This window comes from Pan troglodytes, chromosome 2 (assembly GCF_028858775.2).
Source record: "Pan troglodytes isolate AG18354 chromosome 2, NHGRI_mPanTro3-v2.0_pri, whole genome shotgun sequence".
Classification (NCBI taxonomy): domain Eukaryota; kingdom Metazoa; phylum Chordata; class Mammalia; order Primates; family Hominidae; genus Pan; species Pan troglodytes.
In genome coordinates this window covers 75,601,857-75,625,682 of record NC_086015.1, presented here as the reverse complement: position 1 = coordinate 75,625,682, position 23,826 = coordinate 75,601,857, and the positions used below count along the sequence as shown (strand labels likewise).

General features: G+C 43.9%; 1 protein-coding gene across 1 annotated transcript in view; it reads right to left on the bottom strand.

Annotated features, from left to right (window-relative positions):
* Window positions 1–2,576: 2,576 nt before the first annotated feature.
* Window positions 2,577–23,826, bottom strand: part of LOC134809482 (uncharacterized) — a 48,440-nt gene continuing 27,190 nt past the window's right edge. Inside the window, exons 3-4 of the mRNA XM_063806304.1 lie at window positions 4,327–4,473; window positions 2,577–4,171 (exon numbers count right to left, since the gene is read on the bottom strand). Coding sequence (XP_063662374.1) covers window positions 4,471–4,473 — 3 coding nt within the window. The 3' untranslated portion in view covers window positions 2,577–4,171; window positions 4,327–4,470. The remainder of the gene's footprint in view (window positions 4,172–4,326; window positions 4,474–23,826) is intronic.

The window sequence follows — 23,826 nt, the reverse complement described above, 5'->3', positions numbered from 1 at the left end:
TCAAGCTTGCTACCTTGTGGATAACTGGGAAGACCACTTAGGAACCCTGGGCAGCAGAATAGAATGTGTGCTTCAGAATGACTCCCCCGACCCTTGTGATGCCCCTGTTCCCTGGGGGCTGGGGGAGCTGCAGTACATATCTACCAAATCTTTCTTTTTTTTTTTTTTTTTGAGATGGAGTCTCACTCTGTTGCCCAGGCTGGAGTGCAATGGCACAATCACAGCTCACTGCAGCGTCAACCTCCCAGGCTCAAGTGATCCTCCCACCTAAGCCTCCTGAGTAGCTGGGACTACAGGCATGTGCTACCATGCCTGGCTGATTTTTCATTTTGTTGTAGAAATGGGTTATTGCCATGTGGCCCAGGCTGGTCTTGAACTCCTGGGCTGAAGCAATCTTCCCACTTCAGCCTCCCAAAGTATTGGGATTATAGGCGTGAGCCACCACATCCAGCCTATCAAACCTTTTATAGTCATTAGTTAAGGGTTGTGGCTTGAGGGGAGTTAATTCTCCTGTGCTTCTGGCCCATGGGGTAGGCTGGGTTGAACTCTCACAGTAAGGCTGCAGGTAGCTGGAAGTCTGCAGAATGCTATAACGGTAAGGCCGAGGAAATATAGACAAGACACCACCAGCATCAACTGCCCATGTCCATAACCAAAGCAAGGCCCACAGAAAAGGGGCATCCAGATGGCAGGTTGGGGATGAATGAATCAGGCTTGGGGATCTTGAGTATCCCCTGCAGGCTCACCTGCAGGATATCCAGGTGAATATGTCCAACAGGCAGTTGCAAATACGGGTACAGAGCTTAGGAGAGAGGAGGTGGCTGCAAAGGAGTAGAGAGGAGATGTATTTGACAATCACTGGCAGATGAAGGTGCGCTGTAGCCATGGGGTTGGATGAGATGGCCTTTGTTTGCTGAGCCACATGGCAGTGTGTGCCACAGTTGGGCATTTCATGTCTTGAAGCAGCCTTTTCCTGTTCTCCATGACTCTGCCACATTCTAATTTTCCTCTCATCTTTCCAGCAGTTGGTAATATTTATGGAGTGAATGGGAAGAGGGATGAGGAAGGGCAGGTCGAAGAGCCTGTGCCAGAGGCTGAGGGGAAGTGATTAGGGATATAGATGGGAGAGTGGAGGACGCTGATCTTGGAGCGACAAATCTCAAGAGGGAAATGACAGGCCAAAGTGCTGGGGAAAATTCAAGAATTTGGGTTCAGAGGTTTCTCTTCAGCCAGTAAACAAATATTTTTTACTATATTTCAAATTACCTAAAATGCCCTGAAAAGTAGAAGGAATATATCTTCCTTTAAGAAAGGAGCAAAGTGCTTCATGCCTGTAATCCCAGCACTTTGGGAGGCCAAGGCAGGAGGATTGCTTGAGCCCAGGAGTTTGACACTAGTCTGGGCAACATGGCAAAACTCCGCAATTACAAAAATTTTTTTAAAAATTAGCTTGGCCTGGTGATGCACACCTGTTGTTCCAGCTACTGGGGAGGTTGAGGTAGGATTGCTTGGGCCCAGGAAGGAGGCTGCAGTGAGCCGTGATTGTACCACTGCACACCAGCTTGGGCAACAGAGCAAGACACTGTGTCAAAGGAAAAAAAAAAAGGAGCAAAGAAAAGCAGGATTGGTTAGTCCAAAATAAGTTGTGTCATAAGCCATTGCCACATGACAACCAGCAACAGCATTTCAGTGGCATATTTTAAAAGCATCTATTTAGCTCACACATCTGCAGGATGGCTAGGGGTTAGATGACCAAGGCCAGGACTGGTTTGGATGGTTTGGCCAGGTGACTCTGCCCAACTTGTCCCTCATCCTCCTCCTGGGACTAGTGGGCTAGCCCGGGCAATTTTTTCTCAGGTCAGTGCCAGAAGCACAAGAGAGCATGCCCAATCTCATAAATGCTTTTTCAGCCTTTGGTCCTATCATCCCAAAGACCAAACAAAGGTTAACATTCCATTGGCCAAAGCAAGTCATGTGGCCAAACTCAAAGTCAAGAGAAGGGAAAGTACATTCCTATCATGGAGGTAATGGGAGTAGGAAGTGAATGTTTCTAAACCATAATCTAATCTACCACATAAGAATCCAGGGGTCAGAGAGAAAAGAAATTAGGGAAACGCTGTTTAACTTCCTTCTTGAGTTATTGCATTATTGTTTTCCTATTCTTGAAATTTCCAAGCCCTAGCAAGGGTGCCGTTGACTTGGTTGAGGTCACTGGTGTCAGCAGAATAGAAAGAACTAGTAACAGGGGCTGGCTGCTTCCTCTTCAGCAGAATCCAGATAGGGAACTTCAGAAATTGCCAAGGGACCCACCCCCGAGAGGACATTTGCATTCAGCACTGAGCCTTCTCCTGCCAGCATCATGTGATGTGAGGAGGCCTTGCAATTTCTGCTTATTTTCCCCCTCAGCATGGCTGAAGAGTTGAGAGAGAAGTTATCAGGAGGTAGAGAAATATGGAGAATCAATGACTTCGAACAGTTGTATCTCCCCTTTTATCACTGAGGTTCACAATTTTGTATCTTCTGAATCTTAAGTTCCTTAATCAGCACGAGACAAGGAGATAAAAACACATTGCTGCAATCATGGGGGTGAGTCAGTAATTATCATCGAAGAGTACAATTGAAAACACATTTTATTTAAATATTTATCTTAGAGAACTGCTGTTTGAGAGTTTACAGTGCTTCTAGCGGGTGCAGCGGTTTGGGAGCCAGTGACCTCTCATTTCTGGCTCTTTTGATGACTGTAGGAGCCTGGAAGTTTTCTTCCTGGACTCCATCTTCCCCAGCGGTGCTAGTCGCATGGTAATGACTTGATACATTTTTATGAAATGAATAAACTGTAAAATTGGAACAGAACAGCCCATGGAGAGATGAAGGATATGAATGAAATGACATTTAAAACAATTTTGAGTCTTAAAGGTAGAGAGCATCCTGGATTCTCCCCACTTTGAGTGGAGTATAAATTTAAGAGCATGTGATTTTGTGCAGCATAGGGATTGTAAATATCCCCAAATTACATAAGTATGCCTTTTTTTCTTTACAATGTCAGATATAGAATTTTGTGGGCTCTTCAAAGTAGAGGATGCTCTATACACAAAGGAGTTTGTTCTTTGAATTATCTTTTATTTATTGACAGCTGGGGTGATGCAGGGCTGTTTCCTATGTTAAGAGAGTGTCAGTTACTTAGCTAATCATATTTATCACCCAGGATTCTTTATTTGTTGATAGCACTGGAGTATATTGGAGTTTTTGTGTGCTATGTGTATATTTCCCTAGCTGCAGTGAATGTGGTTTTTATATTTATGTGAAACTGCTAATGTGTTGCTCGCTAGATCATGAGCAATGGGCTTCTGACAGCTCTGTTCATTAGTCAGCTTGGGGGAAAAAATAAAAGAAAACACATTGATATAGAAACAGAGTGTGAGCCAGCAATTATCATCAGAGAGCACAATTGAAGCCACATTTTATTTAAATATTTATCTTGTGAATTGATTCATACAAAACAAGAAGCTGTTTTTTATTTATGAATGGCTTCACCGCCGAAATTTGAAGAGCAGGAACGCTATTCGAGTTGGGTTTGATGCAGTCCACAGCTCAGAGTAAGGAGAGTTAAATAACGTCAAATTATTCATTGTGATATATCATTAAGATTGTTATGTGTGAATGTGTAGAAAGATGATAACACCGTGCAGCTGTTCACTTCAGAATCCCAACTTTGCATAGTAAGAAGAAGAAGAAAAAAAGCTCATGGATAACTTTTAGTATCAATAATAATAGCAAGTGTTTACAGATGCTAGATAATTTTTACTACCAATAATAATAATAGCAAATGTTGCAGATGTTAACCACCTGCGAATTGCTCTTCTAAATGCATTATATGTGTTAACCCTATCAAGTACTCTTTTTACCCCCGCATTACACGACAAGGTTAAAACATTTAGCAAAGTTTGCATTAGAGTGAAGTACCATTTATAGGACAGGATTTCTGGGGGTGCCGCTGAAAGACCTGACTACTTGCCAGTTCCAGTTGCTATCTGGCACCTCTTAATGGTGATTGGTCACTACAGTGTCAATATTAATGGGGAGGATTCTGGGTCCTGTGTCTTGCCAGGATTTCCAGGGACGGCAATTCCAGAAGTTTTCCGATTAGTTGGCATCCGTTTAATTAGCCCATCTAGGAAGATGAGTCAGGAGAGTTCTGATGATGTGGGGATCCGCCACCCTCCTTCCCAAAACAGGGTCGTTGGATATTTTGCCACCTGACCTCACCCTTCCTTCTCCCTGCAACCACCCTCACCCTCAATATACAGGGAAAGAACTTTAGCTCACCTTTGTTTGACAGGTAGATTGTGGACAGGAGGCGGGCGTGGTGGCTCACGCATGTAATCCCAGCACTTTGGAAGGCCGAGGCAGGCAAATCACTTGAGGTCTGGAGTTCAAGACCATTCTGGCCAACATGGTGAAACCCCGTCTCTACTGAAAATACAAAAAATTAGTTGGGTGTGGTGGTGCATGCCTGTAATTCTAGTTACTCGGGAGGCTGAGGCAGGAGAATAGCTTGAATCCAGGAGGCAGGGAGGTTGCAGTGAGCCAAGATTGCACCACTGCACTCCAGCCTGGGTGACAGAGAGAGACTGTCTCAAAAACAAAAACGGGCCGGGCGCGGTGGCTCACGCCTGTAATCCCAGCACTTTGGGAGGCCGAGGTGGGCGGATCACGAGGTCAGGAGATCGAGACCTTCCTGGCTAACACGGTGAAACCCCATCTCTACTAAAAATACAAAAAAAAAAAAAATTAGCCGGGCGTGGTGGTGGGTGCTTGTAGTGCAAGCTACTCGGGAGGCTGAGGCAGGAGAATGGTGTGAACCCAGGAGGCGGAGCTTGCAGTGAGCAGAGATCACGCCACTGTATTCCAGCCTGGGCAACAGAGTGAGACTCTGTCTCAAAAAAACAAACAAGCAAACAAACAACAACAACAAACAAATAAAAAAAAACAAGAAAGGAAGATTGTGGACAGGAGTTCAATCACCAATGGCATTTTAGGACTTTGCATTATTATAGATATTTACTGTGCTATAAGTTTAAAAATTAATCCTCTATAGTTGGACCTTGAGATTATTTGCAATTCGCCAACATAACATTGCAAGCATCTTTGACTAGACAGCTTTGCATACCTTTCTTACTGCTCTTTTAGGACAAATCCCCAGATGTGCCATTGTTGGGTTAAGGCTCTTCATACACATTGTGTTTGCCCTCCAAAAAGTTTGAACCTGTTTATGTTCCAGCCATCATGGAATGTGAGTGCTACTCCTGTGGTTGTTCCATGTAATGAATGCTAAGCTGGAGAGAAGCAGGCAGGCTGTTGAGTGCATGAATTCAGGAATAAACACCAAGATAAGTGTGTTCAGACTATGGGTTGTCAATGACAGCAATTAATTTGGCAAAACAGAGAATTTTGGAAAGAAATGGTATTAGTTCAGCAAGTCGTATGTAGAAAAAAGTGCAATTGATACGGCTTGGCTGTGTCCCCACCCAAATCTCATCTTGAATTGTAGCTCCCATAATTCCCATGTGTTGTGGGAGGGACTGGTGGGAGATAATTGAATCTTGGGTGTGGTTTCCCTCATACTGTTCTCGTGTTAGTGAATAAGTCTCACGAGATCTGATGATTTTATAAGGGGTTTCCCCTTTCTTTGGCTCTCATTCTGTCTTGCCTGCTGCCATGTAAGACGTGGCTTTGCTCCTCCTTGCCTTCCACCATGATTGTAAGGCCTCCCTGGCCATGTAGAACTGTGAGTCAATTAAACGTCTTTCCTTTATACATTACCCAGTCTTGACTATGTCTTTATTAGCAGCATGAGAACAAACTAATACAGCACTAAAGGAGAAGATAAGGGACTCAATGCACCATTTTGTGTGAGCACTTGGGACCTGTGGAAGAAACCTAAAGTGAAATCTTACAAAGAAATAAGGATTTAGGAAAGAGACCGTGAAAATGAAACATTGTAGATATTGTATAGGTCATAGGAGATAGAGGAAAAGGAACAAGAAAAGATAAGCCTGATATAAACAAATGAAGTTATAAATAAGAGGAAAAAAAGAAAGGACTAGCTTTCTATTGCGTATGTTGGAAGGATACCTTCAGACCAGCTGGGTTTCACAATTTTGGTATTAAAAAAGTCCTGCCTGAAAACAGTGGGGTGTGGGGTGTAGCATCACTTCCTTCTAGGAGCTGGTTTGGATATTCCAGTTGCTAAGTATACCCAGAGGTACTAAAATCTGGGCACTGACTCATGGGAACCAAACTCACAAGAAACTGATGTATGAAGCCAGACTGCAATTCATTTATAATGCTATCTGCAGCTACAACAGGCACCATATTCTCATTCTCACTGGACTCTATATTGTTTGCCTAGGGACAGAGCTTCATGTGAAGCCACATTATGATTAGAAGTTGCTTTGTAAGTATAGTCATAGGAAGGAAATTCATCTAGTGGCCTTAAAAAGTAGTGTGTTAGTTGAGACTCTCTCAGAGATAAATGATTAGAAATCAAACTTAAATTTAAGTAAAGAAGGAAATATTTACTCATTTGACTGGGAAGAAATGGGTTCTGGCAAAGTTGGACTCAGGAGTTCAAACAATATCACCTAGACTTTGCTTCTCTACCATTCAGTCCACTGAAGGATGGATGCTCTATGCTGGTAAGGAATTTGTCTCTATGGCCCCTTGTTCCTAAGCCATTGCTCAAGGAGGATTTGTTGAATAGTTCAGAAAACAAGTTCTTAAGGCAAGACATTCTTTCTTCAGTCAGTGCTAAAAAGTAACTGCTAAATTTTATCCCCCTGAAGAAACTCTATAAAGAGGCCCAAATCTTCCTGATCATAAGAATCATTTTCAAATATCAATTTCTAGCTCTCTTTCCTGGAGAGTCACTGTAGCAGGTTTGGTGGGACCCAAAAGTCTGTGTTTTTAACCAAATGTCTAGGCATTCTTTTTTTGAGACAGAGTCTCACTCTGTTGCCCCGGCTAGAGTACAGTGGCATGATCTTGTCTCACTGCAGCCTCCCCGTCCTGGGCTCAAGCGATCCTCCCACCTCAGGCTCCTGGGTGGTTGAGACTACAGGCATGCACCACCATGCCTGGCTAATTTTTGTTTTTTTAATAGAGACAGGGTATTGCCATGTTGCCCAGGCTGGTCTTGAACTTCTGGCCTTACGTGATCTGCCTGCCTCAGCCTCCTAAAGTGCTGGGATTACAGATGTGAGCCACTGCACCTGGCCTCTGGGCATTCTTTTATTTTTTGAGACAGAGTTTCGCTCTTGTTGCCCAGGCTGGAGTCCAATGGCACCATCTCGGCTCACTGCAGCCTCTGCCTCCCCAGTTCAAGTGATTCTCCTGCCTCAGCCTCCCGAGTAGTGGGGATTATAGGCATGCACCACCACACCCGGCTAATTTCGTATTTTTAGTAGAGACAGGGTTTCTCCATGTTGGTCAGGCTGGTCTCAAACACCTGATCTCAGGTGATCCGCCCGCCTCAGCCTCCCAAAGTATTGGGATTACAGGTGTGAGCCACTGCACCTGGCCCTGGGCATTCTTATGTTTAGGAGAGGAGGGGGAGAGACAGTGATTCAGACCAGCACTTCTCAGATGTTAGCGTGCATACAAATAATTTGGGGATCTTGTTAAAGTGCAGGCTCTGATTCGGTAGGTCCGAGGCAGGGATCAGATCGATCCTTCCTTCCTTCCTTCCTTCTTTCTTTCCTTTTTTTTTTTTTTTATTGAGATGGCATCTCACTCTGTCGCCCAGGGTGGAGTGCAGTGATGCAATTTCAGCTCACTGCAATCTCTGCCACCTGAGTTCCAGCGATTCTCGTACCTCAGCCTCCCAAGTAGCTGGGACTACAGGCACACACCACCATGCCCGGCTAACTTTTGTATTTTTAGTAGAGACAGGGTTTCACCATGTTGGCCAGGCTGGTCTCAAACTCCTGATCTCAAGTGATCTGCCCGCCTTGGCCTCCCAAAGTGCTGGTATTACAGGTGTGAAGCCACCACACCTGGCCACAGATTCTTTCTAACAAGCTCCTGGGTGATGTTGCTGCTGCTGCTCTAGGGAAAACATATTAGGAACCACTGACCTGCAGACCAGTGGTTGTTGGGGTCAGTTTCACCCTTCTAGGGGACATATGGCAACGTCTGGAGACTTTTTATCATCACCCCTGGAGAATAGGTATGACTGGCAACTAGTAGGTAGAGGCCAAGGGTGCTGTTAACCACCCTACTGTGTACAGTAGACTGCCCCCTACAACATAGAATTTTCCAGCCCAAAATGTCAGTCAACACTGCTGCTGTTCAGAAACCCTGCTGACGGGTATCTCCTTTGTGTAGCACCTAATTTGGGTAGCACATGATACAATCAATGAGGCACAAGCTTTCTTAGCTGCCACCGCAGTTTAGTCCCGTCTCCCCAGGGTTCTGCTCATGACTCCTTGTTTGGGTTTTGGCTGTTGTTGAAGCAGCTTCATTTCCTATTAGCCATAAAAACAGTAGCCAATGTGATCACTCATCAAGACCTTTTCTGTGTCAGGTACTGTTCCGGGTGCATGATGCACTGTGTGTGAGGTAGTTACTGTCAGTTACCCCTATTTTCTGAATGTGAAGTCTGAGGTTCGGAGAGATTAAGCTCTTAGGTCATTTCTGCACCCGGAAAGAAAATCACAATAATTGCAATACTGTTTGGCTTTTAAAATAGATAGTATGCAAATGTATACAAAAGTCAAAAAGTACAAAAGAGTATGCAGTGAAGAATAAATCTCTGTTCCTCTCCTCACTCCCAGCCAGCGACTTCTTTTTCCCAGAGGCCATGCTTGCTCTCAGTTTCTTGGGTATCCTTTCAGAAGGGTCTCTGTATTAAAAGATAGATATTTCCACAAAAGGATAGGCTACTCTGTTAATTTCCCGTGGCTGTCAAAACGAATTACCCCAAACTGGGTGGCTTAAAAATAACAGAAACAGGTTCTCTCTCAGTTCTGGAGGCTAGAAGTCCAAAATACAGTCATTGGCAGGATTGGTTTCTTCTGGAGGCTCTCAGGGGAAACCTGGTCCCTCCTCTTCCAGCTTCCAGGGATTGCCAGCAGTCCTTGGAGCGACTTGGCTTATGGCCGCTTGGCTCCATCTCTGCCTCCATCCTCACATGGCCTTTTCCCTGGGTGTCAGTGTCCAACTTGCCCTCATCTTATAAAGACACCAGTCAGTGGATGAGGGCCTGACCTCATAGCTTGGCTACTTCTGCAGAGACGTTATTTCCAAATAAGGTCACATTCCAAGGTACCAGGGGTAAGGACTACAACGTATCTTTTTGGGTTACACAATTCAACCCACGACAGCCACCAAACGTTGCTTTGTATTTTTTCACCCATCAATATGTCTTGGGTACTAGTCCACATTTATGCATAGAAAACTGCCCTTTCAGTGACTACATAAGCGTCCAGTGTATGGACTTCCTGTAATTTTTTAACCAGCCCTCTCTCTGTTGATGGATATTGAGGCTTTACCAACTTTCTGCGATTTCATATGCATTTTGAGTTGTTCTCTTTTTTTCATTTCTAGAGAATAAGCAAACAACATGGGAAAAGAAATCGCTCCCCATATATTCGTATGACTAGATTCCTTAGAGTCAGGAATGATCTGTGAGCACCTTTTCTAGATCGTCCAGAAACATCTTTTGTTTCCCGGGATGGATGAGTCTAGCTTCACAAACATTGACTGAGTGATGACTGTAATAGTTTCAACCTTTGCTGTACATCACCACCACTTGAGGAGCTACTTAAAAATACAGATTTGAGAGATGGTTTGGGTGGGCCCAAAACCATCTCTCAAGGAGGTGTGGTCCTGGGAGATATATTTTAAATAAACTTCACAGATAACTAGGATTGAGTGCCACCAGAATGTGTGCCTTTTACTGTGCTAAGTGTCTGGAATATGGAGATGAATAACGTTCAATCCTTGCCCTTCAGGAGCCTGTGGTCTCTTGGGGAAAAACACTCTTGAACAGAGTGTTGCAATATCAATCAACACAAGGAGCTATCAGCACAGCCCGGTGTAGGCGCTTGGCAGCCTGAGCACTGGGATCAAGATGGTGACAGAGGAGAAGCCCTGAGGACCCAGAGCCAACAAATGTTAGTGCAGCAACGACTTGGTTGCCACCGAGAAGAGAAAAGTAACAAACGTGGGAACAGCATCCCTTACAATCCCATCCTTGTATTTTAAGAAAACTGATGATGCAAAACTTGGGAAGAAGCTGGGGGAAGGTGAGAAGAAATCTGAACCATGGCTATATGGAGGCTGGCCATCTGGAGCCGAATCTGCCTCATCAAACAATCCCTAATTGTTTTTAATAAGGTGCATAAGTTATGTTTGGCTTCCTCCGCTCCATGCAGTCTCCCTGTTGAGACTGTTTTTTATTTTCTTATGAAACAATAAGGCCAATATAATTAAAAAGCAGCGGACATATTCACCTCCCAGAGAATGGGGCAGGTAATTAAGAGCTCCTTCTTGAAGGAAGAGTTGTTTTCTTTCTCCTTTGTGTTGCAGTTTTAATAAAGGAGGAGACAGCGGAGTAAGTACAGTGCTAGTTAAATTCCAGTCTTTATTTTCCCTTCCATTTACACAAGAGGAACTCTTGCACACTTGAAGAAGATGAGGACAGAAACATGTGCCTCTTTGGTTCTCTTTGGTACCCCATACTCAGTATGGCCCCTGGTACTTAGAGGACACTTGATAAATATTTGTTGACTGATGGAAAGCAGGAGAGGGAAGGACGGAGATCGTCTTCCCTCTAAGCACCATGGAAAGGGTTATCACAAATACTGTCCTCTTGAACTTTCGTCAAAATCCTGCAGAGTCGGATACATTTAAAAAATGACCAAGGTTGGCAAGAGGGAAATAATAAAAAGAGGAGAGTTAGGCGCCCCAGGATAGCATGCTTAGGGGGAGCCTTATGGGGTGAAGGAAGTAAAAGGATGGTAGAGATGTTTTTTCAATATTAATTTTCAGAGAGAAACAAGGGAAAAATATAGCTTGCTTGAGATGGGAAACTGTAATTGCAGGATCTAGGAAAGGAAAAAAACAATTAAGCACTTGGTCATATGATCCTCCAGACCGGGAGGACCGAGAAAGTGGGACGGGCAAGAGGGAATCATTGTAAACAGGCCGTGGGGGCTCAGAGACCTCCTTTGGCCAGTGCTTCCCGGATACATGCCCCATGTCAGGGAATGAGTGAAATGCTTCGCTATGTTAGGATGCAGACGCGTCCTGAGCACCCTGGGGGGTGGGTTCTGCAAACCCCATTTCACCAATGAGGAAACAAAGATTTGGAAGGCTGAGAAACTGGCCCAAGATCAACATAACAGTGGGAAAGCCAGGATTTGAACACAAACCGGGTCATCCTCACAGCCTGTGCCCTAATATTGGCATCCCATTTAATCTCAGATACAGGCAACGTGGTTCCTTATAACTGACCCTGGGCCTTTATCTCATGACTTCCCTAATGGCAACATAAAAATGGATCCTATTTTTATTAAGGTAATACCAAAATATCCATGTGTGTACCTATTCACTCAACAATGCATCTTTTTAGTACATAAGGATGCATGGGACATGGACCCTCAAGAGAGTTACAGTTTAGTAGCTGGCCTAAGCAGACAGTGCCAGGCATAAACAACAAAGTCTTATGTCACTATACCGGTAATAACAGGTATATGTTCCTGGACGCCTGCTGGGTGCCTCCCTGGTTCGTCATGCTTTCCTATGCAGAGAGGTCTCTAGGCAACAAGCTGCAGGAGTTCAGATGAGGGAACCATGGCTTTTAGCCAGTGGAAGACTTGATGGAAGGCTGGCGAGGCCCGAGGACGGAGGAGAGGATGGACAAGGCCACTGCAGGGTGGGGGCAAGGGGATTTGGAGGCATTTGTAGATGAGATTATGACACCAGAAAGGAGGGATTAGGGGAAAGTTTGGCCAAGGTGACTCAAGTCAGGTTGCAGCCAGCTTGAAATGCCAGGGAAACCAGGAGTTCAAGACTAGCCTAGGCAATGTGGTGAAAACCCATCTCTACGAAAAATTAGCCAGGTGTGGTGGTGGCGTGCACCTGTAGTCTCAGCTACTCAGGAGGCTGAGGTGGGAGGATCACCTGAACCTGGGAGGTGGAGGCTGCAGTGAGCCAAGATTGTGCCACTGCACTCCAGCCTGGGTGACAGAGTGAGACCCTGCCTCAAAAAAAAAAAAAAAAAAAAATGCCAGCCTAAGGAGATTGAACTTAATAGGCAGTGGGAAGCTATGGAACTCTGTAGCCATCTTTTTAGGAATCCAAAGGAAAGGGTGTTTGGGAATGTGCAGCAAATTTGGTGCACTGCAAATGATTCTCAGAGGAAGTTCCCTATCTCCTACACTTCTTAGAACTGCTTCAATTGCCAGTGACAGAAGCTTACACCACGTTGGCTTGAGTACAAAGGGATTAGCTGGTTACAATAAGAGTCCCAAGTAGGGGTGGTGGGTTAAGACAGGGCTGGATCTTGAAGCTCAAGCCAGGCTGTGGGGTCTTGGTCCTTCTCTTTCCATCTCTGGGCCTCTCCCTCCCTCTGCAGGCTTCTTTCTCAGGAGTTCCCCAGTCTGGGCGCCATGCTCTCAGCAACATCCATGTGAGAGTCCATCACTTTCAACAAATATGCCAATCCCCCCAGAATCCAGCTTCTTTGGCCCACATTAGCTTATTCACACATCTTTGAACCAGTCACCATGGCCAGAAGGATGCCGGGCTCTGCTGAGCCATGCCTGAGCTCCAGTTCCACACCTGAGGTTGGGGTGGGGGGCGCCAATTGGCCTTGAGGATTGAGAGTGGCAAGCAGTGATTCCTTAGAGAGAAAAACAAAACAAAAAACTAGGGTGTTGTTATCAGAAGGAGGAGGAATGTGGGCCTGGTGGGCAAAAACAACAGATGTCCACTGCAACACCTTTGAGAAAACGGCAGAAGGACGAATGGGGATGCATGGTGATGGTCGTAAGCTCTCCAAGACGCAAGGATCAGAGGCGGCCTCCCTGGTCCCTAATGTCTACTTTCTGTAAAGTGGCAATGCGGGCAGTGGGTTTTGCGGTTGCTAAGAGGAGTCTTCAGAAACAGAGAACGCAGGTCGCTGAGTGGGCTGGGGTAGTGCAAAGCTTATTGCAAGAAGTAGGAGTTCTGGTTTCTCTCTGGGTTTAGGAGCTGAAAGCCAGAGGAAGCAGTTGATGTATTCATTTCTGCTGCATTAGGCCTGCAGTTGCCAAATCAGGGTTAAATTTGCATGCCCAGTTTTCCATGCAAAATGTTGTTCTCATGCAGATAGAGTTGCTGCAAACACACATCTGCCCAACTTATGAATAAGTCCCACATTTCAGCCAGTCTGTTGTTCTTAGATGTCAAGTAACAGCCAGTCCTTCTAAAGGGTGCGTTGATGAGGGAAGGCTCGGGCTTCTTTGCTTGATCCAAGATATCTTTGAGAGCCAGGAACCTGCTTTGTGATAATGATCTCCACTTTTACCTTTGAGGGAAAGGAAGTGGCCCTCTAGTCACAGATGGATCATGGCGAGCAGTGGTTCCCGAAGGTTGACTTCTGCAAGCCATCCACACAGGTTTGGAACCACCAGCAGGTCTTCAGAGCACTCTAGTCTGGAGTGCCTTCCTCGAGATCCATCTGTAGGCCAACTCTGGCTGCTTATAGATACATCTGGAGAGTTGGTTGTTGTTGTTAAATGCCAAATCTACTGAGGAGGTAGGAGGATTGCTTGAGCCCAGGAGTTTGAGACCAGCATGGGCATCACAGGGAAACTGTCTCTAAAAAAAAGTTTTTAATTAGCCAGGTGTAGTGGGTGTGGTGCACCCGTAGTCCCAGCTACTCTGGAGGCTGAGGTGGGAGAATTGCTTGAGCCCAGGAGCTCGAGGCTGCAGTGAGCTGTGATCACACTGGTTCACTCCAGCCTGGGTGACAGAGCAAGACTTTGTTTTTTGTTTGTTTGTTTTTTTAAAGTGCCAAAGCCTAGACCTCCCCTCCAGAGATTCTGATTCAGTTAGTATTACGTGGAGCCCAGGCTTCCGTTTTGTTTTCTTTTTAAAAGCTTCTCAAGTGGTTCTGGTTCTGTAGGCTTGAGAACTATTACCGTTCTCATTAGAACACAGGCCAGGTGCGGTGGCTCATACCTGCAATCCCAGCACTTTCGGAGGCCCGGGTGGGCGAATTACTTGAAGTCAGAAGTTTGAGACCAGCCTGGGCAACATGGTGAAACCCCATCTCTATTAAAAATACAAAAATTAGCTGGGTATGGTGTCAGGAGCCTGTAATCCCAGCTACTCGGGAGGCTGAGGCAGGAGACTTGTTTGAACCAGGGAGGCGGAGGTTGCAGTGAGCTGAGATCACACCACTGCACTCCAGCCTGGGAGACAGAGTGAGAGTCTGTCTCAAAAATAAAAAAGAACTCAGAGTTTGTGCGTTTGCTCCCCTGAACTGTATCTCAACACAAATTACTTGCTTGTTCCCTCTTTTCTTCTGTCCTTGCCTTTTTGTCTCTTTCCCTCACACATCATTCTTTCTTTGGCTATCATTAAATTAAGTGCTTTGGTTAGGCAGTCTCTCAAACAGTCCTGAGCCTCAGTTTCCTGATCTGCATAATTGATGGGCCTACACTCTATAATTCTGCTTGGTCCTCTCTGGGTGTAAGCTTCTTGAAAACTGAATTTCTAAAATGTAGCCAAACCATCTGCAGGATCCCAAGAAGCCAGTTTGGTTGAACTAATGAAACCATCACTTGATCATAATATAGACTCCAAACTCATGCATTTAGGTCTATAGTTCTCACTTGGGAGTGCTTTTGCCCCCAGGTGACCCTTGACAATGTCCACAGACTTTTTTGATTATTGCAAATACTCTGCTGTGGGTGTCTAATGGTGAGAGGCCAGAGATGCTGCCAAATATCCTAGAATGCATGGTACAGCCCCCTAAACCAAGAATTATCCAGCTCGAAATGTCAATAGCGCAGAGGCTGAGAAACCTTGCCTCTGGGTGTTCAGGTTTGACCTCCCCTGTCAGAACCCCAGCCGGTTTGACACGTTATCACCACTTTAATCATCTAAAGCTTGCACCTGCTTGGTTCAGCTGGGGATCTGCTAGAAGTTGTTTTCCAGGATGCCCATGAACTCTCTGCATATTTTCTGGTTTTTCATTTTCACTTTCCCTTAATGTATGAACCACTTTCTCTACTGTGACACATGGTTACCAAAGCTTTTTTTCCCCCTTCTCTCTTGTGTTCCCTCACGCCACACCATTTCAAAGTGGGGGCGAGAGGGACATCTGTTTGGGCCTGAGCCTCTGGAGGAGGCCCTAAAAATGTCTCAAGAGGAACTGAGTTGGAGACCAAAGAGGCGGTGGTGTGTGAAGGCCCTGGGCAGTCCTCTCAGCTCCAGAACGATGATGCTAAAAGAAGCATTAAGTGCTTGCATCTTGTGTTTATACTATTCCTATTTCATAAAGGGAGAAAAATTAAATTAAGAGGTGCTTAGCAGCATTTGGGAGTTGGAGATTTAAATGTAATTTTTCAGAGCCAATTGGCCAACTGGAGGGTTGAGCCATTTATGTGATGAACACAAAGTACATGTGGAAGGAGGGCGCTTGAATTACCAAACTATGTGTTTGGTTGAAGTTTTTCCCAGATGATGAAATGTTAATGCATCACTTTTATTTATTTTTATTTTTATTTTTATTTTTTTTGAGACAGAGTCTCACTCTGTCGCCCAGGCTGGAGTGCAGTGGCGCGATCTGGGCTCACTGCAAGCTCCGCCTCCCAGGTTCACGCCGTTAATGCATCACTTAACTGGAATTTGGTTTGACAAGGTCTGTGTGTGGCTGGAAAAGGGAGGAAGGGGAAGACCAATCATAGGATGATACACAGGGCTGGAGCTGTAAATGCTTCATTTCTCAGTCTGTGACTTTACAGAATTGTATCTGTAAAAGAGACAATGATACTGCAATTTTGGTTTACATATGCTTTGGAGAGAGTATATGAAGTAAAGGCATTTTCTTTAATGGACAACTAGAAGCATGTTGGAATTTTAGCCTCTGTGACTATTCAAAAAAAATTTGTAAGCTTTTCTAACAAGAAGTAGTGTGCTAAATCAAGTTTCTCTATGGAGAGCTTGTTAGATAAAATAATTACAAAAATTTGAAGAACTCTGGAAGAAATATAATTGCTATAAATCATTTTGAAATCGAGGTATATGAGTGAGAAATGGTTTTATGAGTTTTGGGGTCAAGTACAATCACTGAAGGTGTGTCAAAAGACATCTTAGAGTAGCTTTGCTTGGCCTTCATGGAGGAGGGAAAGAAGGAGTTTGCCTAGAGACACCAAAGCCCCTAGATGCTAAGATTATTCAGGATGAATGAGCGGTAATCCTAACTTATTCATTCACCTAGAACAACCAACCACGTAACATTCCTATACTCTCCTCCCTGACAAACCACAATGGCACCAAGCTCCATCAGCCCATTTCAGGAGCACTGGCTCTTTTTTTTTGTTTAAGACCGAGTCTCGTTCTGTTGCCAGGCTGGAGTGCAGTGGCATGATCTCAGCTAACTACAACCTCAACCTCCCAGGTACAAGCAATTCTCCTGCCTCAGCCTCCCGAGTAGCTGGGACTACAGACACAGGCAACCACGCCCAGCTAATTTTTTTATTTTTAATAGATACAGGGTTTCACCATGTTGGCCAGAATGGTCTCGATCTCTTGACCTTGTGATCCACCTGCCTCGGCATCCCAAAGTGCTGGGATTACAGGCCTGAGCCACTGCGGCCAACCAGCACTGGCTCTTTTTTTTTTTTTTTTTTTTAACGTTTTCTTTCTGTGAGTTCTTTTAACCAGCATTTCCTAATAAAACCCCAGTTTTGAAGGTGTCTGGGCCAACAAGCACATGAGTTCCAAGTCAAATATTTTTGTAAGTGACATCTGTCCTGATCAGTTTGCACAAGCAAATGACTTGTCCAGGCTGGTGACTATATTTGCTTAAGTATTTGGGAATGCTTTCTCCTGAAGAAATCTAATAGAAAGTACAGATTTTTCTTTTAAAAAGAAGTGAGAAAAAATAAAAGAACTGACAGAGATGAATTAAGATGAGTAACTGAAATTTGGCCAGTTAGCGAGTGAGCAGCACCCATTAGTTTAAGTGCCGTGTGTGTTACAGGGTTAGGAAGGTGCATAGGAAATTAGAGACAGGAAAAGAGTTGGGAGGCATGGAAGTCATCTTGTGACCCTCATGATTAGACTGGCCTTGACTTACAGTCTCACAGCCTCTCAGAACATAGTTTCCTCATCTGCAGAATAGGGATAATAAGAGCATGAACCTCACGGTGGTGTGTGGGTTAAATGGGAACATGCACGTGAAACCCTGTACACAGGTGCTCAGCATATTGTAGATACTCAAGGAATGGGAACTGCTGCTGCTGCTGCTGCTGCTGCTACAGTTATTTGAAATATGCAATCCTGGGCCAGGCGCAGTGGCTCATGCCTGCAATCCCAGCACGTTGGGAGGCCGAGGCGTGCGGGTCACCTGAGGTTGGGAGTTCAAGACCAGCCTGACCAACATGGAGAAACCCCATCTCTACTAAAAATACGAAATTAGCTGGGTGTGGTGGCGCATGCCTGTAATCCCAGCTACTTGGGAGGCTGAGGCAGGAGAATAGCTTGAACCCGGGAGGCAGAGGTTGCAGTGAGCCGAGATCGCGCCATTGCACTCCAGCCTGGGCAAAAAGAATGAAACTCTGTCTCAAAAGAAAAGAAATATACAATTCTGCTACTTGTGATATCATGTGTTACTATATTTAATAGTATCTGTGACAGGCAGAATGCCCCTCTACCAAAATGCCCAGCCCACACCCTAACCCCAGAACCTGTGAATATTCTACTTTACCCTGCAAGAAGGACCTTGCAGATGCAATTAAGGTTATGAGCCTTGAGGTGGGGAGAGTGTTCTAGATTATCCAGGTGGGCCCGATCTAATCACATGGCTCCTCAGGAACCAGGAACATGTTCCTAGCAGTGGTCACAGAAAGATGTGAGGACAGAGAAAAGCATGCGAAGACACAGACTCGAGGTTGTTAGTTTTGAAGATTGAGGAAGGTGGCCATGAGCCAGAGAATGCAGACAGCCTTTAGAATCAAGGAAAAGCGTTCTCCCTGAGAGCCTCCAGGTGCCAACAGCATGATTTTGGCCCAGTAAAACCTGGGTTGGACTTCTAACCTGGAGAACTATAAGACAATAATTTTGTGTTGTTTTAAATTTGTGGTAATTTGTTACAGCGGCGATAACAAACCAATATACTGAAACTAATACTATTAGTAATATTACTTTTTTGGGCTTTATTTTATTTTATTTTTTTGAAACAGAGTCTCACTCTGTCACCCAGGCTGGAGGGAAGTGGTGTGATCTTGGCTCACTACAACCTCTGCCTGCCGGGTTCAAGCAATTCTCATGCCTCAGCCTCCTGAGTAGCTGGGACTACAGGCACACACCACCATGCCCGGCTAATTTTTGTATCTTTAGTAGAGACCTGGTTTTGCCATGTTGGCCAGGCTGGTCTTGAACTCCTGACCTCAGGTGATCCGCCCGTCTTGGCCTCCCAAAGTGCTGGGATTACAGGTGTGAGCCACCGCACCCAGCTTTTTTGGCTGATTCATTACTAAAATGCCTGGAGTTCAATGGAAAAGGTGACTTTACTATTCTTGAAAGGGTAACCTAGTATTATAAATGATTTTACATATAATAAATATAATTCAGCATCCTTAAAAACTTAAGAAAGAAATAATTTTTATTTTTTTTACTTTATCATGTAAAATTACAAAGTCATACTCATCAGAAATGTAGAAAGACTAGAATATTCATCACCTGGATTTAACAATTAACTTTTTCCCATATTTGTTACTTCCTTTTTCTTTCTCATTGTTTCTTTATTTGTTTATTTTTGGTTGAAGTGTTTTAAGATAAATTGTAGTCACTATTACATCTTAACCATAAATACTTGATTATGTGTCCATAAAATGACATAACCACAATATTATTATCAAGACCAATAGAATTACTGTTAATTCCCTGATATTATCTAATACCCAATTCATATCTAAATTTCTTAAATGCTGCCAAAAGTTTTTTTATAGCTGACTTGTTCAAGCCAGAATCCAGTCAAGGACTATGCACTGCATTAGGGGTCATGGTGTCTCCTGAGGCTTTTTTTTTGAGACGGGGTCTCACTCTGTCACCCAGGGGCTGGAGTGCAGTGGTGTGATCTCGGCTCACTGCAACCTCTGCCCCCCGCAACCTCTGCCCCCCGAATTCAAGCGATTCTCCTGCCTCAGCCTCCCGTGTAGCTGGGATTACAGGCGCCTGCCACTGCGCCTGGCTAATTTTTGTATTTTTAGTAGAAATGGGGTTTCACCATCTTGGCCAGCCTGGTCTTGAACTCCTGACCTCGTGATCCACCCACCTCAGCCTCCTAAAGTGCTGGGATTACAGGCGTGAACCACTGCACCCGGCCTCCTGAGGCTCTTTTAATCAAGAACATTCCACCCCCACCATGCCCTACCCTGCTGCTTTATTTCATGGCATTGGCTGTTGAAGAGAGAGGGTTAGTCTTTTTGTAGATGGTCTTACAGTCAGGATTTATGTAATTCTACTTGGTGACAAATTTCTTTAGAAACAGTGCAAAGGAAGACTATTATGCTTCAGCTTCTTTTCTTTTAGACTTTACACTGTCTTTAATCCTTTCAGTCACACATCCATTCATCCAAACAAATCAACCAACATTGAACACGTCTTCTGCATATTTCCTGAGCACCTACACTGGAGAGATTCACTCTCCAGCCACTGTAACTGGGCCTTAAAGGAAGGACTTTTCATTGTTTCTCCTGAAACTTCCTTTGAAATATCAAGAGCCCTAGACTCATTTTTCTTATCAAAGAAGGTCTAAGAAAGTGTATTGGGCAGGAAAATTTGAATCTACGTGATACTGTTACTACTGCCACCCTTAAGACGGGCTCCATCTTTATTAAGCTTCTAAGTACCAGATGCTTGACATTTATTACCTCTGAGCCTCACCTCCAAGCCTGTAAGGTAGGTATTATTATTCATTTAATAATGTTACCATTTTACAGATGATACAACTGCAGCTCAGAACAGTCAAGTACTTAGTCTAAGGCCTCACAGCTAATGGTGGCAGAAGTGGGATTCTAACAAAGGTGTGTCTGCTTCTGGTGCCCAGTCTTTTTACAAAACCATGATTCTGTTATTCCAGGGCTTGCTTAGTATTCAAATCGATTATTCCATTTTGTGATGACAAAACAACCAATTTAAAATTTTTTGGCATTCTGTATATGGTACCAAATGACCACCAGCAGATCAATAAAGGTTGTTTCGGGTTCTTCTTTTTTCACTTATTTAGAAACTATAGCTGATCTGCTGGAAAAAAAAAACAGAGAACCCAGGAGAGTCTATCAATTTCAAGACCCCAGAGCAAGGGATCAGCAAACCTTTTCTCTAAAGGACCAGACAGCAAATATTTTAGGTTTTGTGGGCTGTATGGTCTCTATCACAGTTATTCAACTGTGCTATTGTTGCATGAAAGCAGCAGAAGACAGTACATAAATGAATGAGGGTGGCTGTGTTCCAGTAAAACTTTATTTACAAAAACAGACAGTGGGCTGGATTTGGCCTGGAAACTGTAGTTTGCCAGCCCCTGCCCTAAAGCAGAGAAAACAATGTGGCAGCCAGTAGGCAAAACTTGGCTGAAGATGTACGTGATCACCTTGTACAATGTTCAGCTATTTAAAAAGTTAAATATTAACATTTAAAAATCAAGATAGTTTATACAAGGAGCAAGGTGTTTCCAGCGCCACTGCAAAGTTGGAAGGTCTGGTGTTTAAGCCCTTGGATCTCATGATGGGAAGGAGCTGGGCAGCTGCCCCTTGATGTGGTCACTGTCTGTCCAGCCCACCACCATCCTTACCCTTCTCTATTGGTTCCCTTGATCACCTTTAACATGGCACTATTTTCTCATTGCTCTCCTTGGCCTGGTTCCTGTGGACACTTGCATTTTCAACCAGTGCCACAATGGAAAAAGATAAAGAAAGACATTTGATTGATAGTAAAAAGATCTTTTCATAAATAGTCCTTGGAAAGTAAAGGCACAATGGTAAAATTTGGCCAGAATTTATGCTTGATTTTTAAGTACAACAACTTGTCCATTATCAGACAGTGAAGGATAATTTGCATCTGGCATAACTTCTATTGGAAGATGTAGATAACTAGGCAATCTGACCCTGAAGTCTTATGAACAGGACCAGCTCTAGGTAGAAGTGTGGAGGCTAGACTTGGATAACAGAAGAATAGAAGAATAGAAGAAAGGATGGCCTAGATATGGTCACTGGGGAACTGTAAGCTGGGCACCCCTCCTGTGATCATAGTCATTCTCTTCACACTTGTTCTAATTTGTCCATGTTCCTCATAAAACAACCCCACAAAGCCTTCCAGCAACAGGCTGAAGGATACATTCTCTATATGTATGGTCTCCAAAGCATGGTGAGTACACACACAGGGCATCTGGTATAATCTATTGGCATATAGAAAGTATTAGAACTTCTTTAACATATATATTTAATTTCATTCTTTTAAAAAATACTGATTGATTGATTGAGACAGAGTCTCACTCTGTTGCCCAGGCTGGAGTGCACTGGTGCTGTCATACTTCACTGTCACCTCAAACTCCTGGGCTTGGCTGGGCGTGGTGGCTCACGCCTGTAATCCCAGCACTTTGGGAGGCTGAGGTGGGTGGATCACCTGAGATCAGGAGTTTGAGACCAGCCTGGCCAACATCGTGAAACCTCGTCTCTACTAAAAATACAAAAATTAGCTGGGCGTGGTGGTAGGTGCCTATAATCCAAGCTACTCAGGAGACTGAGGCAGGAGAATCACTTGAACCTGGGAGGCAGAGGTTGTGGTGAGCCGAGATGGCGCTATTGTACTCCAGCCTGTGCAACAGAATGAGATTCCGTCTCAAAACAAAAAAAAAACAACCCCCCCCCCAAAAAAAAACAACTCCTGGGCTCAAGTGATCCTCTCACCATAGTCCTCTAAATAGTCTGGCTAATTTTTTATTTTTTAATAGAGATGGGGGGGGGGGTCTCACTATGTTGCCCGGGCTGGTCTTGAACTCCTAGCCTCAAGTGATCCTCCTGCCTTGGCCTTCCAAACTGTTGGGATTACAGGTGTGAGCCACTATACCTGACCTTTAATCTCATTCTTTAAAATTTAATGTTAAATGCATGCATTGTGATGCTCACATCAGCACAGTTGTACATATACATATCAGTACATTAGTATAGTTGTTTATGTATACATATATAATTTATAAATGAGTAAAAATACATATGTTTGTGCAGGCTGAAAACATTTTACTGTTAGGTGTACAGGATCACAAAAGCTTAGGCCACTGTTCAATATAATACATTTTTAAAACAAAGCCTAAGATTATAGTCTCTTTCTTAAAATGAGAGTTTATTACTGCTTTTACAAATTAAAAGCTCCTTTTACAAAAGTGATCAGGCAGTTTTATCTCCAAATACTTATAAAGTTGCCAAGCCCTGCAGTAATGTGTTGCTTGAATCCCGGACAGCGGGTGTAGAGAGCATAAGTTGATTCTATCATTTAGGCTTTCAGGGATAATACTTTTTCTCTTTTGATTTTTCTAAAAATTTTAATGACAACATTAAAAACAAAATCTTTCGAGATTAAACCATGTATCTCATACTTGAAATCCAAAAATATTTTTAAAGGAGACAGATTTAATAATGTAGTGAAAGAAAAATTGTGGGTGAGGAGAAGAACTGATTAAAAAGAAAAAAAGACAACTAATGAAGGCCCAAATCAGAAAGCAAGAAATTATTCCAGAAGGACAGTAAATGTAGTTAGAGGACTAACCCATATTCAAGTCAGGAATATATTCTGAATTATTGAAATCGGAATGACTCTCATATTCTATTAAAGAGGAAAAATGGTATTAGAATAAATATTAAAAGGAGTCAAGATCTGGGGCATTAATCTTGTCTGAACATCATTAGGTTCCTTCAGTGTATGCATCTGTCCTTTCCCACTCTTCTATACCCGCCCACTCACCCCCAGCCTTTGGTGCCCTGCACAGAGTAAACTCCCAATAAGAACTTCTTAACAAATGGGTAAAAATGCACTAATGACTGAAGCTGTTTCTCCAGGACACCAGGACTGTGGAGTGAAAAATTGAAAGTCCAGGTGACATTTTACTAAGTTGATAGCAGTTATTCTAATTTTTATTTCAACAAATGTGATCTGAGCACCCCCACTCAGTGCCAGGCACTGTGTTTGGCATTGGAAATAGATGAGACACAGTCCCTGTCCTCGAGCAGCTGACCATTTTGTGGGGAAATGGACTGGAACATTCCAGCCCCCAAACCTGCTGAGTTCTCCACCAGAAGGATGGAAAAAGTGCTAGGGGACTAAAGGGAGGGGAGTTGGGGAGTGTGAAAAATGCTGCCTAGGAATATTTGGATGAGGCTTTAAAGGATGTTTTCAAATGAAAAAGGAAAGCTAAGAGGAGGGAACAACTTAATTAAAGGCGGGGACGTGAGAAAGGGCAGCCTACTTCAGGAGGTGTAAAAAGATCGATGTGGAGAAAATTGGAAGTAAAGTTTACACTTTATCTTGGAGATGATGGCAGATCGTTGGAGG